Raw genomic sequence first — 27,165 nt, 5'->3', positions numbered from 1 at the left:
GCAAAATTCTACTTTCGTAAAACCATGTTGTATTTTATCACAAATACCATTTATCTCTATATAATTAACTACTTTCTCTTTCAACATTTGTTCCAAGACCTTGTATACAACTGAGGTAAGACTAACAGACCTGCAGTTTCCCAGATCACCTTTCCCCCACTTTCTTAAAAATAGGTACTATATTAGCAATTCTCCAGTCATAGGGTACAACCACCAAGTTTAAGGATTCACTAAAAAGCCTTGCCACTGGGTTTGCAATTTCATGTGCCAGTTCCTTTAATATTCTTGGACGGAGATTATTTGGGGTCCCTGATTTGGTCCCATTAAGCTGTTTGAGTTTGACTCTCATGTCGGATGTAGTCATTTCTACTTTCATATCCTTGTTTCCATTATCCACCTTGCCTCTACTCCCAAATTCCTCATTATCCTTATTAAAAACTGAGGCAACGTATTCGTTTAGGTGTCACCTACCATGGCTCAGGTTATCCATTCCTTCTCATATCTGGTACCATTTGATCCAATATCATCTTTCTCCAAATAATGTCTCACTTTCACTCGGTTTCCCTCATCACAGCTTCCATTCTGTCTCTTGTTCTCTTACTAATACCCTTGCTCAACCTGCTGTCACAAATCAATTCCCCCATTCACCTCTATGGTTGCAACTTTCTACACTAAGAATGGAACTCAAAGATTTCTCTCTTCCCAGATTCATTCAGGTCCTCCTCCTTGCATTTTAAGGATCTCCACAACTCAATTTCTTATCTCTTTGCTCCGCCTGACAGACCCGTTCATGCACTTCTCCCACACAAATATCTGTCTCTCATATGCAGGTCTTTCTTATGCCTGGAACCCTCTTTCTGACTCTCTCTTCCATGCCTCCATCCTCCTCTCTTCCAAGTCCTTTCTCCAACCTCAATTATTCTAGGAGGCTTAGTTTTATAGATTACTTACTGTTTTCACCCTTAGGTCACGCCACCCTTTCCTGTGTTTATCTCCTCCTCTCGTTTTTGTCAATTTAGATCATACATTCATCAGGGCAATGACTATGTTTTGAGAAGCACTGTATAAAAAATATCTTCTAAATACTGAAAATTGTCCATTTAAATGGAAAAATCCTGACTATTTTATTTACATTCTTCCCTAACTTTCTTCACCAATGCCAGTTACAGACAGAACAGAAACAAAATTTTAAGCTTGAAATAGCTTTACTTTGTGTCAGTCAGATCATTAATACCAGCTCTGGCAGGTTATAACTGTAAAAATGACTATACAAGTCTGCTCCTTTCTAACATGGATCACTGTCTAGCTGGTCCAAGAATGCCAATTATTTCATGCAATAATTTTTTTTTTAAAATTGGTTCTTTTTACAAAATCTCTTGTGATTTTTTTTTAACCACAAAAAACTAAAAACTGAAATGTTTTTGAAAACCAAACTCAACATTTTAACCAATTTCTTGTGGGTTTTTTGTTTGTTCGGTTGATTTGGTTTTTTGGGGGACGTAGGATGTGTGTGTTGAAAATCCAGAAAAATTCAACCAATATGAAAAGCATTTCAGGGAAAATAAAACAGCTAGTCAAAAAAAAAATTGTCAACAACAATTTACTCAACAGTGTCCAAGATGTATACACACTTCTCTAGAAAAGGAATATATTAAACATGGGTACATGGTGATTTTTAATTAATCAGCATGAATTTTATTTTTATCAAGAGAATCCCTTAATTAAAAACAAACTTGCCCTCTCTACTATATCGACATAGTGACTCCTCATACCTGCAGTACTGCAGAAAAGCAGCTTTCAGTAATTTAGTTTTATCCTCTTGTGCTATAATCTCCATTCTACTGGTAGCATCAAATGCAGAACCCTGAAATGTAAAATAAAAATTTTGACCGAAGGACAGATAGGCAAATATAAACCTCATTATGGAAGGACAGTAATCCTTCTAAAAATAACAATGGTTTAAGATTAAAATAGACATGCCAACATCTAAAGTTTTTGTTCCTGTGGGATGTCCTTGCTGATCACAACAACAACAACAAAAAAGAGACTGGGGGCAAACGTAACAGGATCACAGTTCAGAAGCTGTACATATTGATCTAGCCAAAGTAATGGTCATAAGATCCCTCCATTATGAGGTACTACTACAGCAACTGACCCAAGAGGGTAAGATACATGGGATAATGACCAATTCATTCTTCGTTATTAGCCAACTAACGAACTGGTCAGCCCAGTTCTAAAAACCCAGCTTCCATCCCTCTCTAAAAAAATTTTGAGCAAAAGATTCTACTTTAGAAAAATATTCTTGACAAGGTAACTAATCTGAGATTTTAAGTAAACGCATATTGTATAAAAGTTAAATATGGACATGTGAAAAAAACTTTTTTCCATTCTAAAGAGTTGGTTACTTGATAAAAAAGGAGAATTAAAATAGCACATTATTCAAATGAGTAGAGCTGGCTGACAAATATCAATTTGACTGGGAATTTCAAAATATTCTAAAAATTGTTCTGGGTTTTGAAAATTTGTTTTCAGCTAGATCTATAAAAAAATTAAAATTTTCTGTGAATGAAAATGTGAGTAAACCCTAGGCACACTTTCTTTTTGTGTTATGAGATTCTGAATTTTCATACTAAATATTACCTCATTGTTTGGTCCAGCTACAGAAGATGACAGGGAATCCTCAAGGTCTTCAGGAAGCACAGACACATTTTCCCTAGAAAAGATGGCCACAAGCCCACTTCTTCTGGTGAAAAAAATGGGAACTCCGGTGTAGCAACCTGCTCCTAAAATGCTATCTCCTAACGGGAAGGAAAAACAGACATTTAATAAATAAAATGATCATATAATGCTGCATTCATAGCTTTATCTTCACGTAGACATTTACTAAGTTTTCCCATGAACCAGCTAACAGCAGTACTTCACAACAGACTTGATCATTCAAACAAATCATAAGACCCACTGCAGATTACCAAATGATATGAGGTAATAACTAAGCAAACAAACCTAATTTTAGAAAAAATCTAAAGCACAGATTTATAAAATAGTCTCACATATTAAAGTCAGTCCACCTTTATTTTATGTTATACACCATACTATCCTAGTAAAAGAACTGTACTATAAAATACTAATAGCAGACCTCACTACAGTGCTCCACTCAAATCTTTGGTGAGAAGTGGAATGAAATTTCCAGGTGGAGAGAGAGACTTATTTGGTTTGCAGAGAAGCCTTCCTCTGCAACAGGGGTCACTTGCAGGTTTAAACAAGTATAAATGGTGAATTTCTGCCTTCTGCTCCTCCACCCCCACGAACATGATACAGTTCTGTGGTGACCTAGAATCCTATTTTCGACATCTCCGACTCAAGGAATATTTCCAACACACCTTGGAACAACATACTAACCCACAGAGACCTTCCTACTGAGACTACAAAAAGAAGAATTTTGGGTGGACTCCTCCTGAAGGTTGAAACCACAGACTGGACTTCTACACAGAGTGCTTCCACCGACATACACGGGCTGAAATTGTGGAAAAGCCCCATAACCTCAACCGTGCAAAACACAATGCCATCCACTGCCTCAGCAACAACTCTGACATCATAATCAAAAAGGCTGACAAAGGAGGTGCTGTCGTCATCATGAATAGGTCGGAATATGAACAAGAGGCTGCTAGGGAGCTCTCCAACACCACTTTCTACAAGCCATTACCCTCTGATCCCACTGAGGGTTACCAAAAGAAACTACACCATTTGCTCAAGAAACTCCCTGAAAAAGCACAAGAACAAATCTGCACAGACACAACCCCGGAACCCCGACCAGGGGTATTCTATCTGTTACCCAAGATCCATAAACCTGGATATCCTGGACGCCCCATCATCTCAGGCACTGGCACCCTGACAGCAGGATTGTCTGGCTATGTAGACTCCCTCCTCAGGCCCTATGCTACCAGCACTCCCAGCTATCCTCGAGACACCACTGACTTCCTGAGGAAACTACAATCCATCGGTGATCTTCCTGATAACACCATCCTAGCCACTATGGCTGTAGAAGCCCTCTACACCAACATTCCACACAAAGATGGACTACAAGCTGTCAGGAACACTATCCCCGATAATGTCACGGCTAACCTGGTGGCTGGACTTTGTCCTTACCCACAACTATTTCACATTTGGGAACAATGTATACCTTCAAATCAGCGGCACTGCTATGGGAACCTGCTTGGCCCCACAGTATGCCAACATTTTTATGCCTTAGAACAACGTTTCCTCAGCTCTCGTCCCCTAATGCCCTACTCTACTTGCAGTACATTGATGACATCTTCATCATCTGGACCCATGGAAAAGAAGCCCTTGAGGAATTCCACCATGATTTCAACAATTTCCATCCCACCATCAACCTCAGCCTGGTCCAGTCAACACAAGAGATCCACTTCCTGGACACTACGGTGCTAATAAGCGATGGTCACATAAACACCATCCTATACCAGAAACCTACTGACCGCTATGCCTACCTACATGCCTCCAGCTTTCATCCACACCACACCACACAATCCATTGTCTACAGCCAAGCTCTACGATACAACCGCATTTGCTCCAACCCCTCAGACAGAGACAAACACCTACAAGAGCTCTATCAAGCGTTCTTACAACGACAATACCCACCTGCTGAAGTGAAGAAACAGATTGACAGAGCCAGAAGAGTACCCAGAAGTTACCTACTACAGGACAGGCCCAACAAAGAAAATAACAGAACGCCACTAGCATCACCGTCAGCCCCCAACTAAAACCTCTCCAATGCATCATCAAGGATCTACAACCTATCCTGAAGGACGACCCATCACTCTCACAGATCTTGGGAGACACGCCAATCCTTGCTTACAGACAGCCCCCCAACCTGAAGCAAATACTCACCAGCAACCACACACCACAGAACCACTAACCCAGGAACCTATCCTTGCAACAAAGCCCGTTGCCAACTGTGTCCACATATCTATTCAGGGGACACCATCATAGGGCCTAATCACATCAGCCACACTATCAGAGGCTTGTTCACCTGCACATCTACCAATGTGATATATGCCATCATGTACCAGCAATGCCCCTTTGCCATGTACATTGGGCAAACTGGACAGTCTCTACGTAAAAGAATAAATGGACACAAATCAGATGTCAAGAATTATAACATTCCAAAACCAGTCAGAGAACACTTCAATCTCTCTGGTCACTCGATTACAGACCTAAAAGTGGCAATTCTTCAACAAAAAAACTTCAAAAACAGACTCCAACAAGAGACTGCTGAATCGGAATTAATTTGCAAACTGGATACAATTAACTTAGGCTTGAATAAAGACTGGGAGTGGATGGGTCATTACACAAAGTAAAACTATTTCCCCATGTTTATTCCCCTCCCTCCGCTGTTCCTCAGATGTTCTTGTCAACTGCTGGAAATGGCCCACCTTGATCATCACTACAAAAAGTCCCCTCCACCCCACCCCACCCTCTTGCTGGTAATATCTCACCTTACCTGATCACTCTCCTTACGGTAACACACATTGTTTCATGTTCTCTGTGTATATAAATCTCCCCACTGTATTTTCCACTGAATGCATCCGATGAAGTGAGCTGTAGCTCACAAAAGCTTATGCTCAAATAAATTTGTTAGTCTCTAAGGTGCCACAAGTCCTCCTTTTCTTTTTGGTGGATTCTCTGTAACTTGAAGTCTTTAAATCATGATTTGAGGACTTCAATAACTCAGCCAGAGGTTAGGGATCTATTATACGAGTCGGTGGGAGAGCTTCTTTGGCCTGCAATGTGCCAGAGGTCATGATCATGATGGTTCGTTCTGACCTTAAAGTTTATCTGAATAAGCAAGATTTGGTGGTATTTAAAAATAGGGCTCCTATGTACAGTTACACAATATCATCTTATTTTCATTTTCCGTCTGTCTCCTCTCAAGCGAGTTTCAATCCCATTTTTAGAGTAAAATCCCAGACTTTTTTCAAGCAGTATATGAATAAAAATGTACTCAGCACTAATATATTCAAAATTGTTTGCACAAACAACTTATCCTTATACATTTCACAGACAGGGAAGCTGAAGCAAAGTGACTGGTTGCAGGTCAGAGAAAGAACTAGCGGCAACAACTGGCATTAGAGTTCAGACCTTTGACTGCCAAACCTTTGTTCATTCCATCAGCCCATGCTGCCTCAATTTTAGTTTTGAGGTAACTGGGGATCCTTGAATGAAGGAACAGAATGCCAAAACGGATAGCTCAATCTAAATGCAGTCTGGAAATAATTAAAATCAAAGAAGAATTTTTTTGTCAATATGGTTAACTAAGTGAGTTAATACAAACTAAGTTTCCTATTGCTATTACCTTGTGCACCAAATATAATTTTCTCCTGTGGTAAAGAAATTCTTCCAGTTCCAGTTGAACAAGCAAAGACCTCATCTTCAGTGTACAGGTAGGCAGCATGGTTAAAGAAGTCTGGGACCACGAAACAGCACATCAGTTCTTCAGACTACAAGTGTCCAGAAGAATGACAGAATATACATATAAACAATATTTAACACTTAATACAGCACTTTAAAAATGTTCAAAAAGTTGTACAAACATGAATATCTTCCTTTTCCTAATTTTAACATGACAGACATCTATCACGAATTTATTTTAAAAGGATCCCAGTTTCTATTTCTAATTTGCTTTGAATACTTAAGATCTGTTTTATCTACCTGCTAACTCCAAAAGAGATAGAGATATATTTTCACCAGGATAGAAAAGAGATGAACAAATCAGTAATTCAGCAGCCATTAGACACTCCTCCTAATGTAAGAACCAATTTGAAAATTGACACCATGGAAAAAATACCAGCCTTATAAAGTTAGGTCAAAGCTAATATTCACGAACATAAAAGCTTAATTAAAGAGACATTGACACTTCATGAAACATTTTTTGTGAAGTGTCAGTTGTGTAAGCAAATATACTTTAAGCACACTTCGCAGATTTCTGTTAGAAATCTTCAGAACATCTGTAATTAAAGATTTGATTGCTGAAAACTAGTTATAGATGGGTTTAATTAATCAGAGATATTCAAGATTATTGGTATTAGAGAGGCTAGTAAAGCCGATTGATGTATCAGATAACAGACTATAGACATTATTTAAAACCTAAGATTCTGACCCAAAAAAAAAAAAAAAAAACACCCCATCAGAAGCCAGGAAATTTAAATTCAAATCTGGTCTGGTTTTTCAGTTCTAACCAAAAGCATGAGGTTCCAAAATATCAACAAGCCAGACAGCAGTAGAGGCAAAGCCTCTTTTTTGAGCATATGATTGCATCTGAGGGGGAAAGAAGGTATGTATATTGGTGATATTAGATGGAATTCAGAACCTTCAGCTGGCTTCACTGAGCATCAGTACAAGGTACAAAAAATAAAGCAGCAACTGCAGATTAGAAAATTAGTTCAATATATACAGCACAAGATACCCTATAAAACAATCTCTGGCAGTGATACTCAGACTGAGGCTCACGAGACACAAGTGGCTCTTTAATGAGACTACTGCAGCTCTTTGCAGCACATGATATTAAAACACTGATTTAATTATTAACCAATCTAAGTTATTAACCAAACAGGATGCTTCTACTATCTTATTAGCCAATTGTAGCTGATAAAATAATACTTGGTCAATCATTTTGCTGTGAGAATATTATATTTACCCTGTCATACTGTTTAAAAATAAAAATATAGTACTATAGTAAATGAAACAATGAATTCACACTACTGAGGCTCTTTAGGGTAATGCTGATTGCTAATTCGGCTCCTGAACTACTAAGGTCTAAATATCACTGATCTATGGCATATAAATCCATGTAATCAGGTACTGCCCAAATCTCACAAAAGATTCATTTTAAAATAAAGACAAGAAGATTCATATTTGGCTGAAATGCTCTTCAAGTATCCTTTTTTCTTCTTACTCAATATTATTTAACTGCTTTAAAAGCTCTAAAAAGACAAAGATCAAGCTTTAAAATTAAAAGCTACCTCAACAATAGTTTTTAACCTCTAAGTCAGGGGTTCTCAACCTTTTTCTTTCTGAGACCCCCCCCAACAAGCTATAAAAACACAGGGCCCAGTGTGGGGGGACTTGGGGCTCCGTCCGCCGGGCCCTCAAGCATAGGTGTAGTTTGACTTCTATTGGCGGGGGATGGGGCACGGAGGGAGTGCCACTCACCTCAGCAGGCCACCCAGCCTGTCTGGGTTGTCGCGGGGGGGGGGGGGGGATTATAACTCAAAGGGGGTGGCTCAGCTCAAAAAGTTTGAAAACTGTTCAGAGGGCAGGGGGTAGCTAGGTGTTGTGTGTAGGCAGGGGGAGTAGCTCAGAATGCAGGGAGAGGGGTAGCTAGGGGCTATGTGCCTGGAGAGCCTTCCCACCCTGCGGTCGCTGCTCTCCTTTACCAGCTGTGTAAGCAGTCAAAGGGGGCAACCCCAGGCACCAGCAGCAGGAGGAGGAGGAGACAGGGGAACACCATGGCTGCCAGCTACATGGCACCAGCCAGAGTAGCAGCTGCCCCACACTGCCCAGCTCCAGCTTACAGCCTCCAACCCGGCCAGGGGGCAGGGCCTCGGGGGCTGGAGGAGAGAAGGAAGTGGGGCAGGCATGGAGCTGCCCCCATGACTTCCCTACTCTGGGTAAGGCACTGCAGTTTGGGGGGGCAATGCCCCCCCCATAACCACTCAAATCTGCCCATGGACTCGGGGCATTAGCCCCAGGGGGAGTGCCAGGGCACCAGGACTTTGGTCCCATGGGGGGTGCCGGGGCTTGGGGCTTTGGCCACAGGCCCTGCAACCCCCCTGAAATGGCTCGCAAACCCCCAAGGGGCCAAAGACCCCCAGTTAAGAACCGCTGCTCTAAGTTTTACTCTTAATTTTTCTGTATTAGCTGTCCATTTTCAGCAAAATTCCTTCAGCCTCTTCCTTCAGATTCAAGACCCTGAGGATGAATTACTTCATAATTCATGCAAAATTGATTTTATAATAAAACTGCTTACAACAGAGACAGATGGCAGTATGTAGAGGGCAAGATAGTAAACCTAAACAGTATGGAATATCTCAGCAATAACACTTTGAAAAAGGAGAGAGTTTCTGTGGGTTTTTACTTTATATATTTTACATGAAATTTAAATATTTTACATTGAACTTTAGGTATTGCTCCCATCAAAAGCTGTTTATATTAATTCTGAGGAAAATAAAACACACACACAAAAATGTTGCCTGTATACATTATTTTCAAGACTAATTCCAAATTCACGTTAGAGCAAAGGTCCAATGACTCCATACCTGAAAAGGTGGATTATATTGGGTGACCTCCACAACAACATCATCAGACATGTGGTAACCTTTATCCTCCACTGTTATGAGAGTGTAATAGGTGAGACATGGACTGTCTCCAAGATGCCATGCTGCAGCCAAAATTACCAGTCCATCACTATTTATTGAAAAAGCAACATACCATTAGTACATGCACCATGGTTCAGAAAACAGGAACATAGGTAGAACGCTACATAAATAATATTTTTAGGTATCCAACAGTATTAGAAAAGTGTCTTTTTTATTAAACAGGAACTTTAGTCTCTAACTTAAAACTGTAAGGGGGTGTATATGGAGTATTTTGTTGTTTTAATGCTCTTAATGCAACAATGGTTTCTAGAAACTGAAAATATGTGGAAAACTAAATTCCCATCATGTTGTTTAAGTAATACCAATAGAAGCCACAGACCAGTTATTTTGAAGTTATATAGAAGTTATATTTGGCTTACCCAGCCTCCTGGAAAAAAACATTGCAAAGAAAATTATCATGACATGACAGAACCTTAATAGAGTTATTCTGGGTGAAGAATTTTTAAAACCTAATTACTAGTTACTAATGCCATCACATCTAGTACAATTAGTTATTTGCACTGAGGTGCCTGTTTTGTCACCAACAGCATTCAGAGTAATTAAAATCCCAATAATTTGTATATAAAACAATGTAGGAAAATAGAAAGCACTTATCAAATCAGCATATGGTTCATCTCTTGCTAGGCAGAATGCTCATGCCTACCGGTTTCGTTGCAAATCCAAATACTGAACATTGACTCCTCCTTTAATATCTTCATAGTTACTTTCAGAGCCCTGTAAAAGACACTAATTTATAGTGACAGAAATAAATCAGCTAACTACCAATGTCATTTTATTTTTCAAGTGTACTGCTTCTTACCCAAATTGCATCTGTGATGTGTTCTTTAAGGATTCTGTTGATATCCCAGCTGAGAACTTGACGTTCAGTAGAATCGTCTATCTCCCATTTGTTTAGATTTGAACTGGTCAGTGCATAAAAGCTTGATCTCTCTTTGTCCCAAAGAACACTAGAAAGCTGCATTTAATAAAAAAAAAAAAAAAAAAAAAAAAGCAAGCTCTGTCGGTTAAAGTATGTTCTTACTATTCTGATATATTGTGCCACTCCACTCAATCTGATAAGACATATGGATGCTCAAATTGACAATTATTATTTGTATTACTGTAGTGCCTACGAGCCCTGCTCATGGACCAGAACCCCATTGTGCAAGGGGCTATATAACCACAGGATAAAAAAAATGGTCCCTGCCCGAAAGAGTTTACAATCTCTGCTTTAACTATGATACAAAATTTAAGTATCAAAATAATTCCAGATGGAAGTCATTTTATGGGATTAAAAAAAAATAGAAAAAAATATATCTCATGCTCCTCTCCAGCTTTTGTAAAATTCACATACAAAACTTGAGTTGACCCACAACCACTGGCATCCCTTTATCTAGGGAGAACCTGTGAGTTACTAATAGTTTCTCCATTGTCATTCAATTTGCCTGCACCATTCTCTGCACATCTCAAGTGTATACCAGGCTATAGGTCAATGTACACTTTAAAAATTGTGCTTTGGGGATGCAAGGACCTGAAAGAACATTTGCCTAATGAAGTAAACGTGTTGTAGATGCACAAGAAATGAGGTAAGGTCTCCACGGAAGCGACTGCCTGAGTCTTTGTGCATTTGAATGTTAAAACTGCAGCTCTTCAGATAGACAAAAGGGTACTTTTTCCTATGACTCTAGTAAGGTACATGGGATAGGATGTTTTGGTGATGTGTAACTTAACAGGTTTTTTGGGGTTTTTTAATATGAGTTGTACGGTTAAGAACTCAAATCAGAAAATGCCAAAGTTAATATTCACATGCAAGTTAAACTATGTCCTTCCTTATGGATATGCACGACAATATGATCACAAAATCAGTCACAAATAATACAAATAGATGTCCATATAACCTTGAAAAGTGAATAATATATAACATGCAGCAAATGACACAGGGCCTGCTTCATTCATCGCTCACCTTGTATGGGGCTCATCTTGTATGTAAGTGACTTTCAGAGACTGTCAGCATAAGCAGAGTATATATACAAAACTACAAAATGCCACACATCTAGTTTTATAGAAAACTGTATGTTATATTTGATATATGGTAAGTGAACATATAATTAAAGATTCTTGGAATATACAAGTACCACTACACTGCATACAACCTTAACTTTGGCATTTCCTGACTTGAATGATAATACTGCACAGTAAAGCACACACTAAAGTTTCTTTTGATTAACTTAAATTAGTCTTCCTATGATGAAAATCTTAAAAAATACACAAGCACTCAGCAATTAAACTGCTAGTTCAAGTCTGGTATGGACCAGAAAGGAAGACAATATGCTGTGTAAGACTAATGCCACTCCACGAAATAAACAAAGGGCCACAGGCTGTTGAGAAATACCAAATCTAGATAGGACACCAAGTATAGTTTGCTTTTGACATTCAATTACCACAGGGATAATCTATAACAAACGAATAGGAGGGACAGTAGTAGACTCCAGTTTTCTAGGCTTTAAGCCACTTGGTGTTTGACAAACGCAGTACAGGGAATCTTCTGGGAAGCATAAGAAATACCAATTCTGGAACATAAATCAGGTTGAGGACTCAAGTCCAAGTGATCATACTGGATGCAGATCATTTAATGAGTACACTGATGCTATGATTTTTGAGGAAATTTAAAAACAGTTGCAAGATAATTATTCCTTTCTGTTTACATCAGTGCTGTCAAGCAGTGGTTTTCTTTAGGGGTCCACAGACTATGTCGAAGAGGTCTGCGAAAGGTTGTCGTTACTAAAGAACAGTGGTTTTCAACCTAGGGTCCACAGACTATGTCTAAGATTTCCAAAGGGATTTCCACCTCCATTTGAAATTTTTTTAGGGGTCCACAAATGAAAATAGATTGAAAACCACTGCTGTAAAGTATTTCTTTTTTAAACCTTAGTGAATATAATTGGTGTGGAGTGGGTTTCAGATGTTCTGTATCCTGGTACAGTATGTCCTTAAGTAGCAGCGAGTGAAAGGGGAAGGAAGGTGTGAGACAAGTTGGAACACGTCATTATAATTTTTTTTTAAAAAAATCTATTTATAATAATCTATTTCTTGAACTTACCGCAGCATCATTACTGGGAGACAAAATCCCCAAGAGAGAGGAGACTCTTCGGCCAATTCCAGAAAACATGCCCTGTCCCTGTGGCAGGACATGCTGATGGATCTTACCAGAACTGTCTGGTATCAATCGAACTAGCTGGCCCCTTGAAGATGATAAAACAAAACTTCCTCCCTAACAAAAAGTAAAAATGTCTACATTAGACACATAAAAGACACACCACCAACTTTCAGCAACAATTACTGTCAAATAAGGATTATTTGTACCAGGTCAGGAGAAAAACAGGACTGGGAACATAGCCATCCTTGCTACTCTACAAAGAAAACGAGGGCTAGCAGAGATATAGTATGAAACATTTTTTCCAGCAAATTAATTTAAAGCTCAGCTGGCTGTAAAAGCCTGGGAAAAACTTCACTTGGTTAAAAATGTCAGCTTTTCAATAGGTCGTGCTCTTTACCTGGAAATTATAATGCATTACATAAAAACTGAAATGTATCAGATGTAGTGCTTTTTAACAACTATTTATAGTTCTTCCAAGGCTTAAATTATGGCATATAGCACACAAAATATTTGTTAGGTTACGCATGTTTAAATTAATATTTTACCACATTTTCTGAAAAACTGTTTTATTGATCACAAAAATAGTCCACCTTTAATGAACATTTTTACCAACTATTATTTGTGAACTTAATGCTCATTTTCATAATCTTCTTACTAGGAACTGCTCTGCTCCATAACAAAAATTTATTTCCATGGGTAGCTTGCTATTTTCACTGAAGTGCCCTGACCTAACTAAGTAGGACACATCACAACTAACTGCATAAGAAAATATCCATCAGACTATGTTGTGAGACTTATTTCAGTATCTTTTAAAAATGATTTTGGTAATAGCGAATGTAGTGTTTGTAAAAGATGCCACATTGTTGTAAAACGAAATGCAGCACTATTTGGCAACAGTAGTGGAGAGGACAGGGACAGGCTCACCTCTTGTGCAAAGTCATTAACTTCAATGGTATTAAATGGGAGATGAATATAGCCCATACTGTGAAAGACACATTACTTAGAAGTATTGAAAGAAGTCTGTATCAAACAAATATTAAACTGGAGTTCAACAATGATTATTCTTCTAAACACTGCACAAGATTTCACCTATGGAATTGCATTTCAGTCAACAAAAATTGCAAAGCTAAAATTCCATGTAATGTTTTCAAACAAATGTTTACACTTCTCAAAATGCTGTGGTATAGTTCCATTTGAACTTTTCCTGAGTCTCAGTTTAGCAAGTCTAGTGCTTCAAAGTCTGAGGTGCCTGCACACACACTTTCAATTGCTTTCATTTTCTGACAGATGCTTAATTCTTTTATTAGACTTTTTAAGTTAAACAAGAAACATGTGTTGTTTTGGGATTTTTTAATACTCACTGCTAATCAAAAATGTTACATATAAATATAATAATTCTGCCCTAAAAGGAAAATCATTTTATTTAAATTAGACTTCAGATGTGCCAGGTTTTAGAAGTTGCAAAATATAGGTAAAAATTCTCCAACAGGGTCAATCTGCTGACATCTGAAACACTTACGTGTAACTGTTCATTTAGTTAAGTGAAAAAAATTCACAATTCCTTAGTAAACGTAACAGGTTAAAAAAGAGAATACAAGTAGTCCTACCACCATTTTATCTTTGCAGTTTACTCCTCTTACATCTAATTTCTGAACTAGGATTTATAAAAAAAATATATCCCGTTTAACAAGCTCATGCACAAAATAATTCTCTTTCATGTTTGTCATATTCTGGAACTTTTGTGAGGAAAGGGATCTTGCTTTCACTCACGGTGGTATCGCCTCTCTGACAGTTCTGTGAAGTTATCCATAATGAGGTCACATAGTTCACTCTGCAACTGTTTAGTTTATTAAAGTTCCTAGGGGTTTAAGACTTGATGCTCCAAATACTCTTTCCTGTTTCTAAGTTAGCAATCAAATTAATACTTTTGATGTATACAAAATTTGTACTATACCTTAACAGCTGTTAGAAAACTGCACAGAGAGCCGCCAAAGTCTGTAAAAGTCTCCGTATAGGAACCTTCATGCAGAAGGCTGGGCCAATAACGTACAAACCCTTCACTGGTGGCAACCATCGCTGACAGAGACTTGGAATTACAGAAAAATAGTCAACACATGATATAGGTGGACTATAATAAGGATGAAACTTTTTATTTGAATAATATTAAATCTCTTTTGAGTGTCCCAGAGGTTAAGAGGGTAAAAACAAAAAATGGTAAATATATACATACACACACAAACAGAACTAAAGCACATTTAGGGTAGAGGAGGAGGATTATGTAAAAATGGAAACTTCTAACTCAACAGATGTACATATTGAGTCACATCTGCTTGTCTTACTGACAAAAATAATTTTTACTACTTTTTACTGCTGATCATGTAGCAAGGCCAACATAGCTACTGAGAGCAAGTGAGATTTGTTGCTGTTAAGAACCAGCGAAGGACTTAAGTTCCAGATGCAAAATCTTTATTACTGGTCATGACATGTGACCCCAAAAACTCAGGTTGACTAATATCCAATGTCAGCCGGCGAAGCTGACGGCTAAGAGAAAAAAATCTCTTTACCTGTAAACCAAATAAAATGGTTCTGGAGCCATTAAGAGAAACGTTAAACTCTACAATGCCTTTTTTTACAAATGTATTCTTCAAAGAATAATCACACAAACTCTCAGATGTTTCTATCAACATGTTTTGGGTGAAGAGTTCTTCACTTTAGGACTTACTCTCCCTGGAGATCCACCCAAGGCCAAAGAATGGTGCAAGTGCCTTTATCCAAGTAAAGATCTGAACAGGAAGCACTACGTCTAATCAACTGATTGTCCAAAAAATCACAAAATAACAACATAATAATGGCTGTAATGGGTCAGACCAATGGTCCACCTAGCCCACTAACCTATCTTCTATAAATAGCCAGTGCCAGATACTTCAGAGAGAATTAACGGAATAGGGCATTTATCAAGTGATTCATTCCCTGTTGTCCAATCCGAGTTTATAGCAGTTGGAGATTAAGGGCCATGGGGTTACATCTCTGACCATCTTGGCTAATAGCCATCAATGAACATATTCTCCATGAATTTATCTAATTCTTTTGTAACTCATTTACACTTTTGGCCTTCACAATATCCCCTGGGAAGGAGTTCCACAGGCTGACTGCACGTTGTGTGAAGTACTTATGTTTGTTTTAAACCTGCTGTATATTAATTTATTTGGATCACCCCTGGTTCTTGTGTTACATGAAGGGATAAATAACACTTCCTCCACACCATTAATGATTTTAGAGACCTTTATCACATCCCACCCCTGGGTTGTCTCTTTTCTGAGCTGAATAGTTAGTCTTTTTAATCTCCCCATCATATGGAAGTTGTTCCATATCCCAAAGATTTTTGTAGCCCTTCTCTTTACTTGTTCCAATTTTAATATATCTTTTTTGAGATGGGGCAACCAGAACTGCATGCAGTACTCAAGGACTGGGCATACCATGGATTTACATAGTGGCATTAAGATATTTTCTTATTATCTATTCCCTTCCTAATGGCTCCTAACACTGTTAAGCTTTTTTGACTGTCACTGCACATTGAGCAGATGTTTTCAGAGAACTATCTAAGATGACTCCAAGATCTCTTTCTTAAGTGGCAACAGCTGATTTAGACCCCATAATTTTGTGTGTATAGTTGGAGTTATGTTTTCCAATGTGCATTACTTTGCACTTATCAACATTAAATTTCATTTGCCATTTTGTTGCCTAGTCATTCAGTTTTGTGAGATCCCTTTTAAACTCTTTGCAATCATCTTTGGACTTAACCATCGAATAATTTTCTATCATCTGCAAACTCTGCCACCTCACAGTTTCCCCACTTTTCCAAATCATTTATAAATATGTTGTACAGCACTTGTCCCAGTACAGATCCTTGGGGGACCCTGCTATTTACCTCTCTCCACTGTGAAACCTAACCATTTATTCCTACCCTTTGCTTCCTATCTCTTAACCAGTTACTGATACATGAGAGGTCCTTCCGTCTTCTCCCATGACTGCTTACTTTGCTTAAGAGCCTTTTGTGAGGGACCTTGTCAAAGGCTTTCTGAAAATCCAAGTACACTATATCTAACTCTATCATCCTTGTCCAGATTTTGTTGACAACTTCAAAAAATTCTAATAGATTTATGAAACATGATTTGCCTATACAAAAGCCATGTTGATTCTTCCCCAACAGTGTTTATCTCTGCGCCTGATAATTCTGTTCTTTACTATAATGTCAACCTATTTGCTTAGTACTGAAGTTAGGCTTACTGGCCTGTAATTGCCAGGATTGTCTCTGGAGCCTTTTTTTAAAAATGGCTGTTACATTAGCTATCTTCCAGTCATCTAGTACAGATGCTGATTTAAGCAACAGGCTACATACCACAGTCAGTAGTTCTGAAATTTCATATTTGAGTTCCTTCAGAACTCTTGGGTGAATATTTGTTCCAAAATCTCTACTGACACCTCAATCTTGGACATTTCCTCAGATCTGTCATCTAAAAGAATGGCTCAGGTGTGGGAATCTCCTGCACATCTTCTGCAGTAAAGACCAATGCAAAGAATTCATTTCTACAACAGCCTTGTCTTTCTTGAGTGCTCATTTACCACCTTGATCATCCAGTGGCCCCACTGATTGTTTGGCAGGCTTCCTGCTTCTTATGTACTTACAAACATTTTTGCTGTTAGTTTTTGGGTCTTTTGCTAGTTGCTCTTCAAATTCCTTTTTGGCATGCCTAATTATACTTTTGCACTTGACTTGCCAGAGTTTATGCTCTTTTCTATTTTACTCATTAGGATTTGACTTCCAAAGTTTTTAAAGGATACCTTTTTGCCTTTAAATGCCTCTTTTACTCTGTTGTTTAGCCATGGTGGCATTTTTCTGGTCCTCTTACTGTTTTGTTTTAATTTGGAGTATACATTTTGTTTGAGCCTCTACTGTGGTGTTTTTAAATAGTTTTCATGCAGCTTGAAGACATTTTACTCTTGTGATTATTCCTTTTAATTTCCATTTAAATAGCCTCCTCATTTTTGTGTAGTTCCCCTTTTAAAAGTTAAATGCTACTGTGGTGGGTTTCTTTAGTATTTTCCCCCCTACAAGGATGTTAAATTTAATTACATTATGGTCACTATTACTGATCAGTTCAATTATATTTAAAAATTTAACAATAATTTATGTTATAATGTTGCTGTTGAAGATGTCATTGAGCTACTCCTTTTACCCAACCTCTTGCAGTTTTCCCACCACTAATATTCCCCTTACATGCTTACTATTGTGGTCCACAAAGCAGTGATGTCTTTACAAAACATACCCAGCTAAGGAAAGATTAATTTAATAATTTAGGCTTTTGCATGTTCTCACCTCTTATATTACTTCTAGCATGATTAAACTGTGGCAAGATTAAAGGGGTCAAGTTTGGGGGGAGGGATGTGACAGCAAAATGCTACTACCTCTTTTCACCACCTAGAAATTCAAGATGATGCCAGGATGGATGGCTTCTTCCCTTCAAGGACTAGCTGCTGATCTGACCCTCACTGAAAAGTTCTGGGTGCACTGAATGAATGCTGTGTACAACCTGAAACTGAAAACTGGTCACTATCTCATGTTCTTTGTGAACGGTAGTTACACACAATATCGTACACAATAGTGCAATATTGTGTATACCTAGTTGATCCTGGGTTCTCATCCCCGCACAGTACAAGAGGTATTTAGCAAAGTAGCAGGCCCAGACAGGCAGATCACCTATTTCTTCCAGTGTTGGATGGCATTCATAATGAAACTTAGGCAAAAAAACCATTTTCATTTGCAGTCAGTCCACACACCCAGAATTAAAACACAGATGATGCATAACTTTTTCAGGAAGCACTATGTTCAAATTTCACTTATCTGGACTAAACTTTCAGGTGTCCCACTGCTGAATGATGCTATTTTCCCTAGTCTGATTTTTTTTTTTTAAATGAATTAATCCTTTAAGAACTGCAATGTAAGAAGTTTCTAATTACTACATTTAATTACAAAAAAAAGTGAGTGAGTGGGACTTGACAGCAGAGCTGCAGAGAGATCCCTACATGGCCATTGACACCAGATCTCTACAGACACAAGGAGCAGGGAAGGCTGTCATCCTGGTGGAGCAAAGCAGAGACCACCCAGCACTCCCAGCTGGTGAGTGAGAGTCCATGACAGCAGTGCTACAGAGGGCTCCCTGCACTGCTACATAAGTCATTCAGCAGTGAGGTGGCCACGCCCGCAGCCAGCGACGACTCCTCTTCCTTACAGTCCTGGACAGAGATCTCCGTTCTGCCCTTCCAAGACTGCAGCCTCCCCCTGCACCTTGTGTGCAGGGATCAGGTGTCACCAGCCCAGAGAACTCTCTGCAGCTCCACTGCCACAGACTGACCCACTCACTCCCATGACAGCAGGGCTGCAGAGGACTCCCTCCAGGGCCACAGGGCTGGTGACACCAAATCCCTGTAGGCACGATGACAGTTACCGACCAATGGTTTCTTCATCAATTTGAGTGTGTCAACAGAAATCGATGTTTATTAACAGTTATCGATTAAAACTGAATCCCGCCAAACCTAATTATAACACAGGGAATGCAGTTTCCAAAAGAATGAGTGACAAAGAAGATGATAGATTTTTTTTTTTAATTTGTTAAGTTGCTTACCTGTAGAGAAGGTACTTCACTTGAAGTACTGAGGCAGGATATAGCTGCTAAGCTAGAACTCCATTGGAAATCACTGGATGGCAACTGTAGTTCCTTGCATACAGATAACTATAACAAGGAATAATGAGACACTATTATAAACATGCCTCAGACAAAGTCATTTGTATATCCATTTTACAAATTCTACTAAATTATTGTTCTGACAGTAGATACTAAGGTAAAAGCAAACAATTAAATTGCTCGAATTACATGAAACTACAGCAAAGGGTTTTAGAGAGGATTATCAGAGGATAGTCACATTTGTGTTAAATAAATACCCAGGCATGCTTCACTCCCATCTTAATGACAAATATAGGAACTCTAGATTCCAGTCTTCTGTCAACCAGACAGCAACTTGTGTCTGCCAACAAGCAGGCAATTATTTCACTGAACTTATTTCTTTATTTAAATGTCTTAAATGTGATTTACAATGCCAATCATTTTTCAGATGATGCTCCCTCACCACTTAGAGAAATTCTTCAGGAGGTGAAGGCTGGAGAAGATACAACAGCCCCAGCTTGGCAGTGGTATTAGGTTAGGCTTCTCAGAAAACCCATTGTTAAAGAACATAAATTCACCCCACCTTTACCCCTTGTCAAGGTTCCTTCCCCACTCTGAACTCTAGGGTACAGATGAACTCTAGGGTACAGATGTGGGGACCTGCATGAAAGACCTCCTAAGATTATTCTTACCAGCTTAGGTTAAAAATTCCCCAAGGTACAAACTTTGTCTTGTCCTTGAACAGCATGCTGCCACCACCAAGCATTTTAAACAAAGAACAGGGAAAGAGCCCATTTGGAGACATCTTCCCCCCAAATATCCCCTCCAAGCACTACACCCCCTTTCCTGGGGAAGGCTTGATAATAATCCTCACCAATTGGTACAGCTGAACACAGACCCAAACCCTTGGATCTTAAGAACAATGAAAAATCAATCAGGTTCTTAGAAGAAGAATTTTAATTAAAGAAAAGGTAAAAGAATCACCTCTGTAAAATCAGGATGGTAAATATCTTACAGGGTAATCAGATTCAAAACACAGAGAATCCCTCTAGGCAAAACCTTAAGTTACAAAAAGACACAAAAACAGGAATATACATTCCCTCCAGCACAGCTTATTTTACCAGCCATTAAACAAAAGAAAATCTAACGCATTTTCTAGCTAGATTACTTACTAACTTAACAGGAGTTGGAAGGCTGCATTCCTGATCTGTGCCCGGCAAAAGCATCACAGACCAAACCCTTTGTCCCCCCCTCCAGATCTGAAAGTATCTTGTCCCCTCATTGTTCATTTTGGGTCAGGTGCCAGCAAGGTTACATTAGCTTCTTAACCCTTTACAGGTGAAAGGGTTTTGCCTCTGGCCAGGAGGGATTTTACAGCACTGTATACAGAAAGGTGGTTACCCTTCCCTTTATATTTATGACACCCCCAATTAAAGAAAAACATACAACTAACAACCTGTGCCAAGCATCGGGTTCATCTGCATGTATGTCATTACAATGTCCCCAACCCTCCATTTTCTCTGGAATCTTTTAGATTGAAAGCTCTAAAGCACAGACTATATCACTATCTGCTTCTACAGCACCCAGCATAGTGGAGCCCTAATCCTGATTGGCACTTGGTTGGGTGCTACTGGAATAAAAATTGTAAATAATAGAACTACTACTTATTTTGCACTAATATGGGTGCACCAATCAGAACAATACTGTTAATGTATGAAGCACTTTCTTTTAAAAAATGTAAGCTCTAAATTTTGAACCAATTTTCTGCTTTCAAACTATCTTAAGTTCTAACATCAGGCTCCCATATGAAGTATCACAGATGTCATTTTTAGCAAGATTGCCACAGCCAGCTGATAGCTCAAATATGTATTTACACATTATTTTCAAATACAATTCACAAATTACACAGGGTAAGAGTGCTTCTCAACACTACAACGGACAAAGCAGGTTTCTTTGAAGCCTTTTAGCCGGAACACTGGTTATACATTTTCAGAAACAAGATGGTAAAACCATCCAAAGAAATGTGCTGGAGAAAATCATGACTATTGAATAGGGAAGGCAACTGTATCGGTACAATCAGCACAGCTGCACCTGTCACTCTGGTACTGTGGACATTGTACTGTGGGAGTTGTACAAGGAATACACACTGCATTTGACTGAGGAGGAGAGACATATTCCCTATCAGCAAGAGAGACTGGAAACAACTACAGGCTCCTACAGATGTTAATTGCTATGCACCAAAGTGTTTTTTCGCTTAAGTGTTTCTTGGTGCATAGGTAAAAATATGTTCTTGACAAAAGGAAATTAATCAAAACATCCACTCACAATACAAGAGGCTTATAAAGATTCATTTTTCATGGCACATATTGAAGAGCAGGCACAGGATTATCAAAACCAATCTTAATATATTAGCTAATTTCTAAAAACGTTATTTAAATCACTAGAGTGCATCTGCTTTGAGAGATACCTATTAAATAAAAAAACACAATACAATATTAAGGTTTCAGAGTAGCAGTCGTGTTAGTCTGTATTTGCAAAAAGAAAAGGAGGACTTGTGGCACCTTAGAGACTAACCAATTTATTTGAGCATAAGCTTTCATGAGCTATAGCTCACTTCATCGGATGCATAAAGTGGAAAATGCAGTGAGGATTTTTTATATACACAGACCATGAAAAAATGGGTGTTTTTCACTTCAAAAGGTTCTCCCTCCCCCCACCCCACTCTCCTGCTGGTAATAGCTTATCTAAAGTGATCACTCTCCTTACAATGTGTATGATAATCAAGATGGGCCATTTCCAGCACAAATCCAGGGTTTAACAAGAACGTCTGAGGAACGGGGGGCGGGGGAGGAAAAAACAAGGGGAAATAGGGAAATATTAAGGTTGCACAGAGAGAAAATACAAGAGTTAAGTTCTAAGCTTTCACCTTTCTTATGCAGTTGCTACCACGGATTCGTACAAACCCATTCATCTTTTTCTTGTGAGTTAGGGTCTCAGGTCCTCGACTATCCCTTGGGTCAAACTACACAATTGAAAGACTTGCTCAATTAGCATAACACATACACACCCACTTTTTCATCGTCAGTTTGACAGCCCATTTACCTTAGCAACTGGTGATTGACCAATCTTCCAAATAATCAGCCTCTCTTTGTAGACTAGCCAGGCCCATCCACTTTCATCCACCTGCACGCTTAACAGGTCATCAGCTACATCCAGAAAGACCATATAAAATTTCATGAAGTAACACGACTTCTAAAACTCTGTAGAACAGTCTTTAAACTATCAAATCTTCATTTTGGTAGGAAAGGAGGAAACCTTTTTCTAATAGAGCCAATGTCACATGAAAAATTCTATGTCCTTTAGCTAATTAAATGCAAGAGACTCATTTCCAAATATTGTTTAAAATACATTTCAATGTAACACATTTCTCTCACAAAAGTTGAAAGTCACTCCAAGAAAATGACCCATTTACATTTTATTTACATCTTATTAGATAAGAATTGAGAGCAGCAGAATCACTGAGAAAATTACTTAAAGTTATTGCAGATATAATATAAACCTAAACCAGTGAACCATTATAAAAAAGAAACAACAATGTACAGAAAAATCTCTGAAGAGAGATTCTTGATTTCAAGGCAAAGCCCATTTTCCTGGGTTTTTGGAGAATGATAAGAAGATAATAATGAGTACCTTTTTCTATTTATCTGCTGGTTTTATGCCATTATGTGAGGTTGGATTATATCAAGCTGATGTATCTGTGTTTTAACAGTTTGCATTATGTGTTCTTAAAGAACTATTAAAGCACCTAAAGTTTGAGATAGGTACAAAATAAATGAAAGAGATAAAAAAAGATAGACATATACACAACTTGATTTCTTTACTCAATCCTTTGGATTTGACAAAGACAATCCCCTTTTAGACACTATTTTAGGCGTTTTTAACATGCCTCTAACTGTATTATCTAGGTGCCAAATTCAAAATTGGGACTCATTAACTTTGTTGATAAAGGATCCAGCTCCTTTATCATTCCTAGATTCAGCTATTTATATTTGGAAAGGGTTTTTTTATATTAGTTCAGCCTTTATTATTGAGGGAAGACTTTTTCATAAAGTTTTGCATTGCGCTCTCAAAACAGACAAGTTTTAGCTCATTCTAATCATTTCCAGTAGTGTGGTTCCCAAGTCTTGAATTTTAGAAGCCACTCGCATTTGTTATTGTTTTGAAGGTAAAGAATCTGGATCAATGGATACAGTCCAATTATGTATAAAAATACAGTACTGTGCACACATGCTATGCACCTATACAGCACGACTGATGGCATCAACTAACAAGTGCAAAACAAGAAACAATTAAGGATGGTTGTCCTTTTTTAACTTAGGACTTTGTACATGACTATTACAAGTGGCCTAAACACCTCTTGACCTTACCTAAGACTGTGAATGATAACATTTAAATACAGTTGAATGTATGGAGCAGCAACCTTAACTTTGAAGGTACTTGTTTTGCTTGGCCTGAATGATACTCTCCAATATTACAAATAAAACAAAAATATAATGAAATAGTTCTGCTTTTCACAAGAAGTCTGTTACTGAATTGATATCCAGATGACTGACATTTGAAAGAAAGTAGTTGTGTTGTTCTGGTCATAAACAATTACAGTTTTACATGTTTTGAAGCTTACAAATGCTCAGACAAGTGACTTACTGCATGCAATTAAAAAGAGGTGCTATCTTCACCTCCTCCTTGCTCAAAAATCAACTATTTAAAAGTATAAAGAGATTACCATTTTTCCTTTATCTGATCCAATTCCCATGTGGAGAAAAGAAAAATGCAACCCTTACCATCAGCCATTCTTAGGGCCTCCATAACCTTAACAGGGAGAGAGGATCCAAAACTCTTAACATCATAGTTGATAGTCTCACTGGCTGAAGGATGTTGTATGACCCTTGTGGGTGTTGCTCTAAAAAAAAAAAAAAAAAAAAAAAAAAAAAAAAAAAAAAAAACCAACACACCAGCTGTGATTAATTTTCTACTATGTCTCCTGCAATTTTAATATATAATATTTATTTCATTTTTAATTGTTTAAAAGACAGATTTGATTAAATGGCCAGGTTTGTGAAAAAGAGGCACAAATGCATATCTTTGGGAACACTCAAGACAAGTCCGTATATTAGGTTTCCCTTGTATTAATTTAGTTAGAATAAATGGACCAAAGGTATTAACATAACCCAGTCACAATCCAACATTAAACAGTGTTAAACAAAGGCTATGTCTACACTACTTTTACTACTATACTACACAGCTTTTAGCGACATGGCTGTGTCGCTACAGCCGTGCCGCTAAAAGTCATGCAGTGTAGCCGCTGTTTGTCGGCTCTCCTGTTGACAACGTGCTGTTCACGCTGGCGCTTGTCACAGCAGAACTTTCAGCTGGAAAGAGTTTTAGGAGGAAAAAAAACTTTGTTTGTGAGTCTCTTAGATGGTATTAAAGATGGTAATATATGTCCTGTTGGGTAAAAGAGAAGAAGTTGGTTGGTATGAGCTGCAGCTGTTGCTGCTGTAAAAAATTTAAAACTCCTTTTGGGAAAATGAAAATAAGTTAGTTGAGATGGGCTGGAACTGATGTTATTCCTGCTGCTGTCAGATCCCATTTTTATCTGCAATGGTGTCAGGGATATAGCTGGAGCTGGTAGGGGGTAGCAATATCACCTGGATCGCTCCCTCTGACCCCATCTGGTCAGGACATCCCTCAGGATGAGGACAAAGAAGGCCTGGGCTCCCAGGAGACAGTGATGGTGAAGCTCACTCCAGTAGCCTCAGTCTAATCTTTGCTCTGCATTCCCCCCCACCCCCAAAGTCTCTCTTGTTTAAGGACCCAAAAAGGGAGCGAGGGTGGAATAGCCCATACCCTCATTATTTTGTCCACCAATTAGGCTTAATATCTGACACACCAATTTTGGTACATTAATTTCCAGCTCCACATCATCTGTTTTCAACAGATTATGTCAATGAAGACGTTTTGGTTTAGACAAATCTAGTTTCTCTGTCTGGTTTTCTTGCATCTATTCCCAGCAACATTTGTTATTATAGGTTATTGTGACATCTTATGAAGTTGCACTTTTTACCGTAAAACTCAAAATGATGGTAAATCTGTAGGCCTAATTATCACAGCTCCTTCCAGGAAGTTGTTGGTTTGCTATTAGATTCCTTTCTACTGTAATTCAGTTCTTTACAAATTTTCCCTGCTTCTCAGCAGGGTGCACTTTCCTTGCCAACAAGCAGGAAAACACTGCAATAGCATCTTTCAATCAGAAAGACTGACTATCTCTGTAACCCAAACCTGAAACCAAGGTCAGAAAGCGAGAACGGGCTGCCATGCTAAACAGGCTGAAAGTTCAGTCTAGCAATTCCCCAGGGCTGAGCAACACCTGTCAGTCTCAAGAGCAAATAACTACTTTTGAGACTGAATTCTGAAGGGTCATATAACTGTTCTGGATTTATAACACTTCTGACCTATGTGGGATAGGGAACAATAATTTTTTTTGGACAGTGATTTTTTTTTAAATCCATGGAAACTTTGACAACCAGAGGCCCAAAAACTAAAAAGGTACAACTGACAATCATTCTAGACATAAAATGAATGGAAATAATCATATGCTGAGCTTCAGTTCATGTGATTTTCAGGGTTACTACCAGCAGCCACAAAATTACTCAAGACCTAACAAAGACCTGTGCTCCATAATCTTAGAAATGTCAAAAAGAAAATGAACACTATAATGAGTATAAAGGAAATACTGTTTGTTTATCTGAATTATGGCAGCATTAGGAGCCTTAGTCGTGGACAGGAGCTCACTGTGCTAGCTGCTGTATGAACACAAAAGAAAAAAAAATCCTTGCCCCAAAGTGCTTACAATCGAAGTGGGCAGACATCCTGCTTACATCGCCGACTTTAGGAATGGACTGTCCTCTGCACAATACCACAAAGAAATTGGGTAATGCACAAACCCCTGGGTGATCAACAGATTACTTGAACCACAGTTTAGGTCCCTACACTCATAAAATAAACTCATAAAAGAGCACTGCAATATTAAAGCACACTTACAGAATGAGAAAGAGAACCGAAATGTAGATGACCACATCAAAATTACACTGGATTTATAAATCCCATCTCGCCCACCTACCCACTGGGGCATTTCAGTTGTGAACGGGGACCCCCCACTGCAGACTGTTAATTTAAACAGCACCAATTAAGTTTCTAGCCCTTCGCAATGGAGGGATGATTTGACGCAGGGACGGCTTCCCGAGCCGGCAGGCAGCTCAGCGCCTCTGGCCCTGGCTCTCCTAGACAGCAGCCCCGCGCAGTTACACCGGACAACGCGGACCTGCCACGAGCCGGGTCACTCTCACTCCCCGTTGAGCTGGGCAGCGCAGGGGGACAGGGACGGCTGCTCCGGGGGCACAAGCCGCGGCCCCCCAGTACCCCTAAGCCCCGCTCTGGAGCACTAAGGCCCAGCCCAGAACCCACCGCCCCCGCCGGGAACTCACCGCGCCGACAGGGAGCCGCTCCGCCTCCCCACCGGGGAGAACAGCCCCGGGGAGCCGGCCGCCGCCAGGGTCTTCCTGCCGCCCGGCCGGGGAACGGAGACTGCGGCGGCCCCGAGTGTCCTGCGGGCCGGTCCGCCCGGGGTGCGCGGGGAGCCGGGGGCAGCAGGGAACATGATAGAAGGCGCAGGGAGAGAGTTGGCGCGAGCTCGGCACCTCCTGGGTACCAACTGCCGGCGCCGGGCCTCGCGCGCGCCGCCAACGAACGCGAGCCACAAGCTCAGCTCCGAGCGTCGCAACTGCCGACGTCACGC

The 27,165-nt window shown here is 39.2% G+C and overlaps 1 protein-coding gene across 1 annotated transcript in view; it reads right to left on the bottom strand.

The window, feature by feature from the left end:
• Positions 1-27,165, bottom strand: part of NUP133 (nucleoporin 133) — a 67,532-nt gene extending 40,367 nt beyond the window's left edge. The window contains exons 1-12 of the mRNA XM_074948827.1: positions 26,855-27,165; positions 24,152-24,270; positions 22,413-22,516; positions 19,272-19,379; positions 14,543-14,674; positions 12,532-12,702; positions 10,252-10,407; positions 10,096-10,166; positions 9,333-9,480; positions 6,371-6,515; positions 2,641-2,798; positions 1,773-1,864 (exon numbers count right to left, since the gene is read on the bottom strand). Of these exons, the coding sequence (XP_074804928.1) occupies positions 1,773-1,864; positions 2,641-2,798; positions 6,371-6,515; positions 9,333-9,480; positions 10,096-10,166; positions 10,252-10,407; positions 12,532-12,702; positions 14,543-14,674; positions 19,272-19,379; positions 22,413-22,516; positions 24,152-24,270; positions 26,855-27,027 (1,577 nt within the window). The 5' untranslated portion in view covers positions 27,028-27,165. The remainder of the gene's footprint in view (positions 1-1,772; positions 1,865-2,640; positions 2,799-6,370; positions 6,516-9,332; positions 9,481-10,095; positions 10,167-10,251; positions 10,408-12,531; positions 12,703-14,542; positions 14,675-19,271; positions 19,380-22,412; positions 22,517-24,151; positions 24,271-26,854) is intronic.

Source organism: Natator depressus, chromosome 3 (assembly GCF_965152275.1).
Source record: "Natator depressus isolate rNatDep1 chromosome 3, rNatDep2.hap1, whole genome shotgun sequence".
NCBI lineage: Eukaryota > Metazoa > Chordata > Testudines > Cheloniidae > Natator > Natator depressus.
Note: the sequence above shows the minus strand (reverse complement) of the source record. Positions and strands in the feature narration are given on the sequence as shown.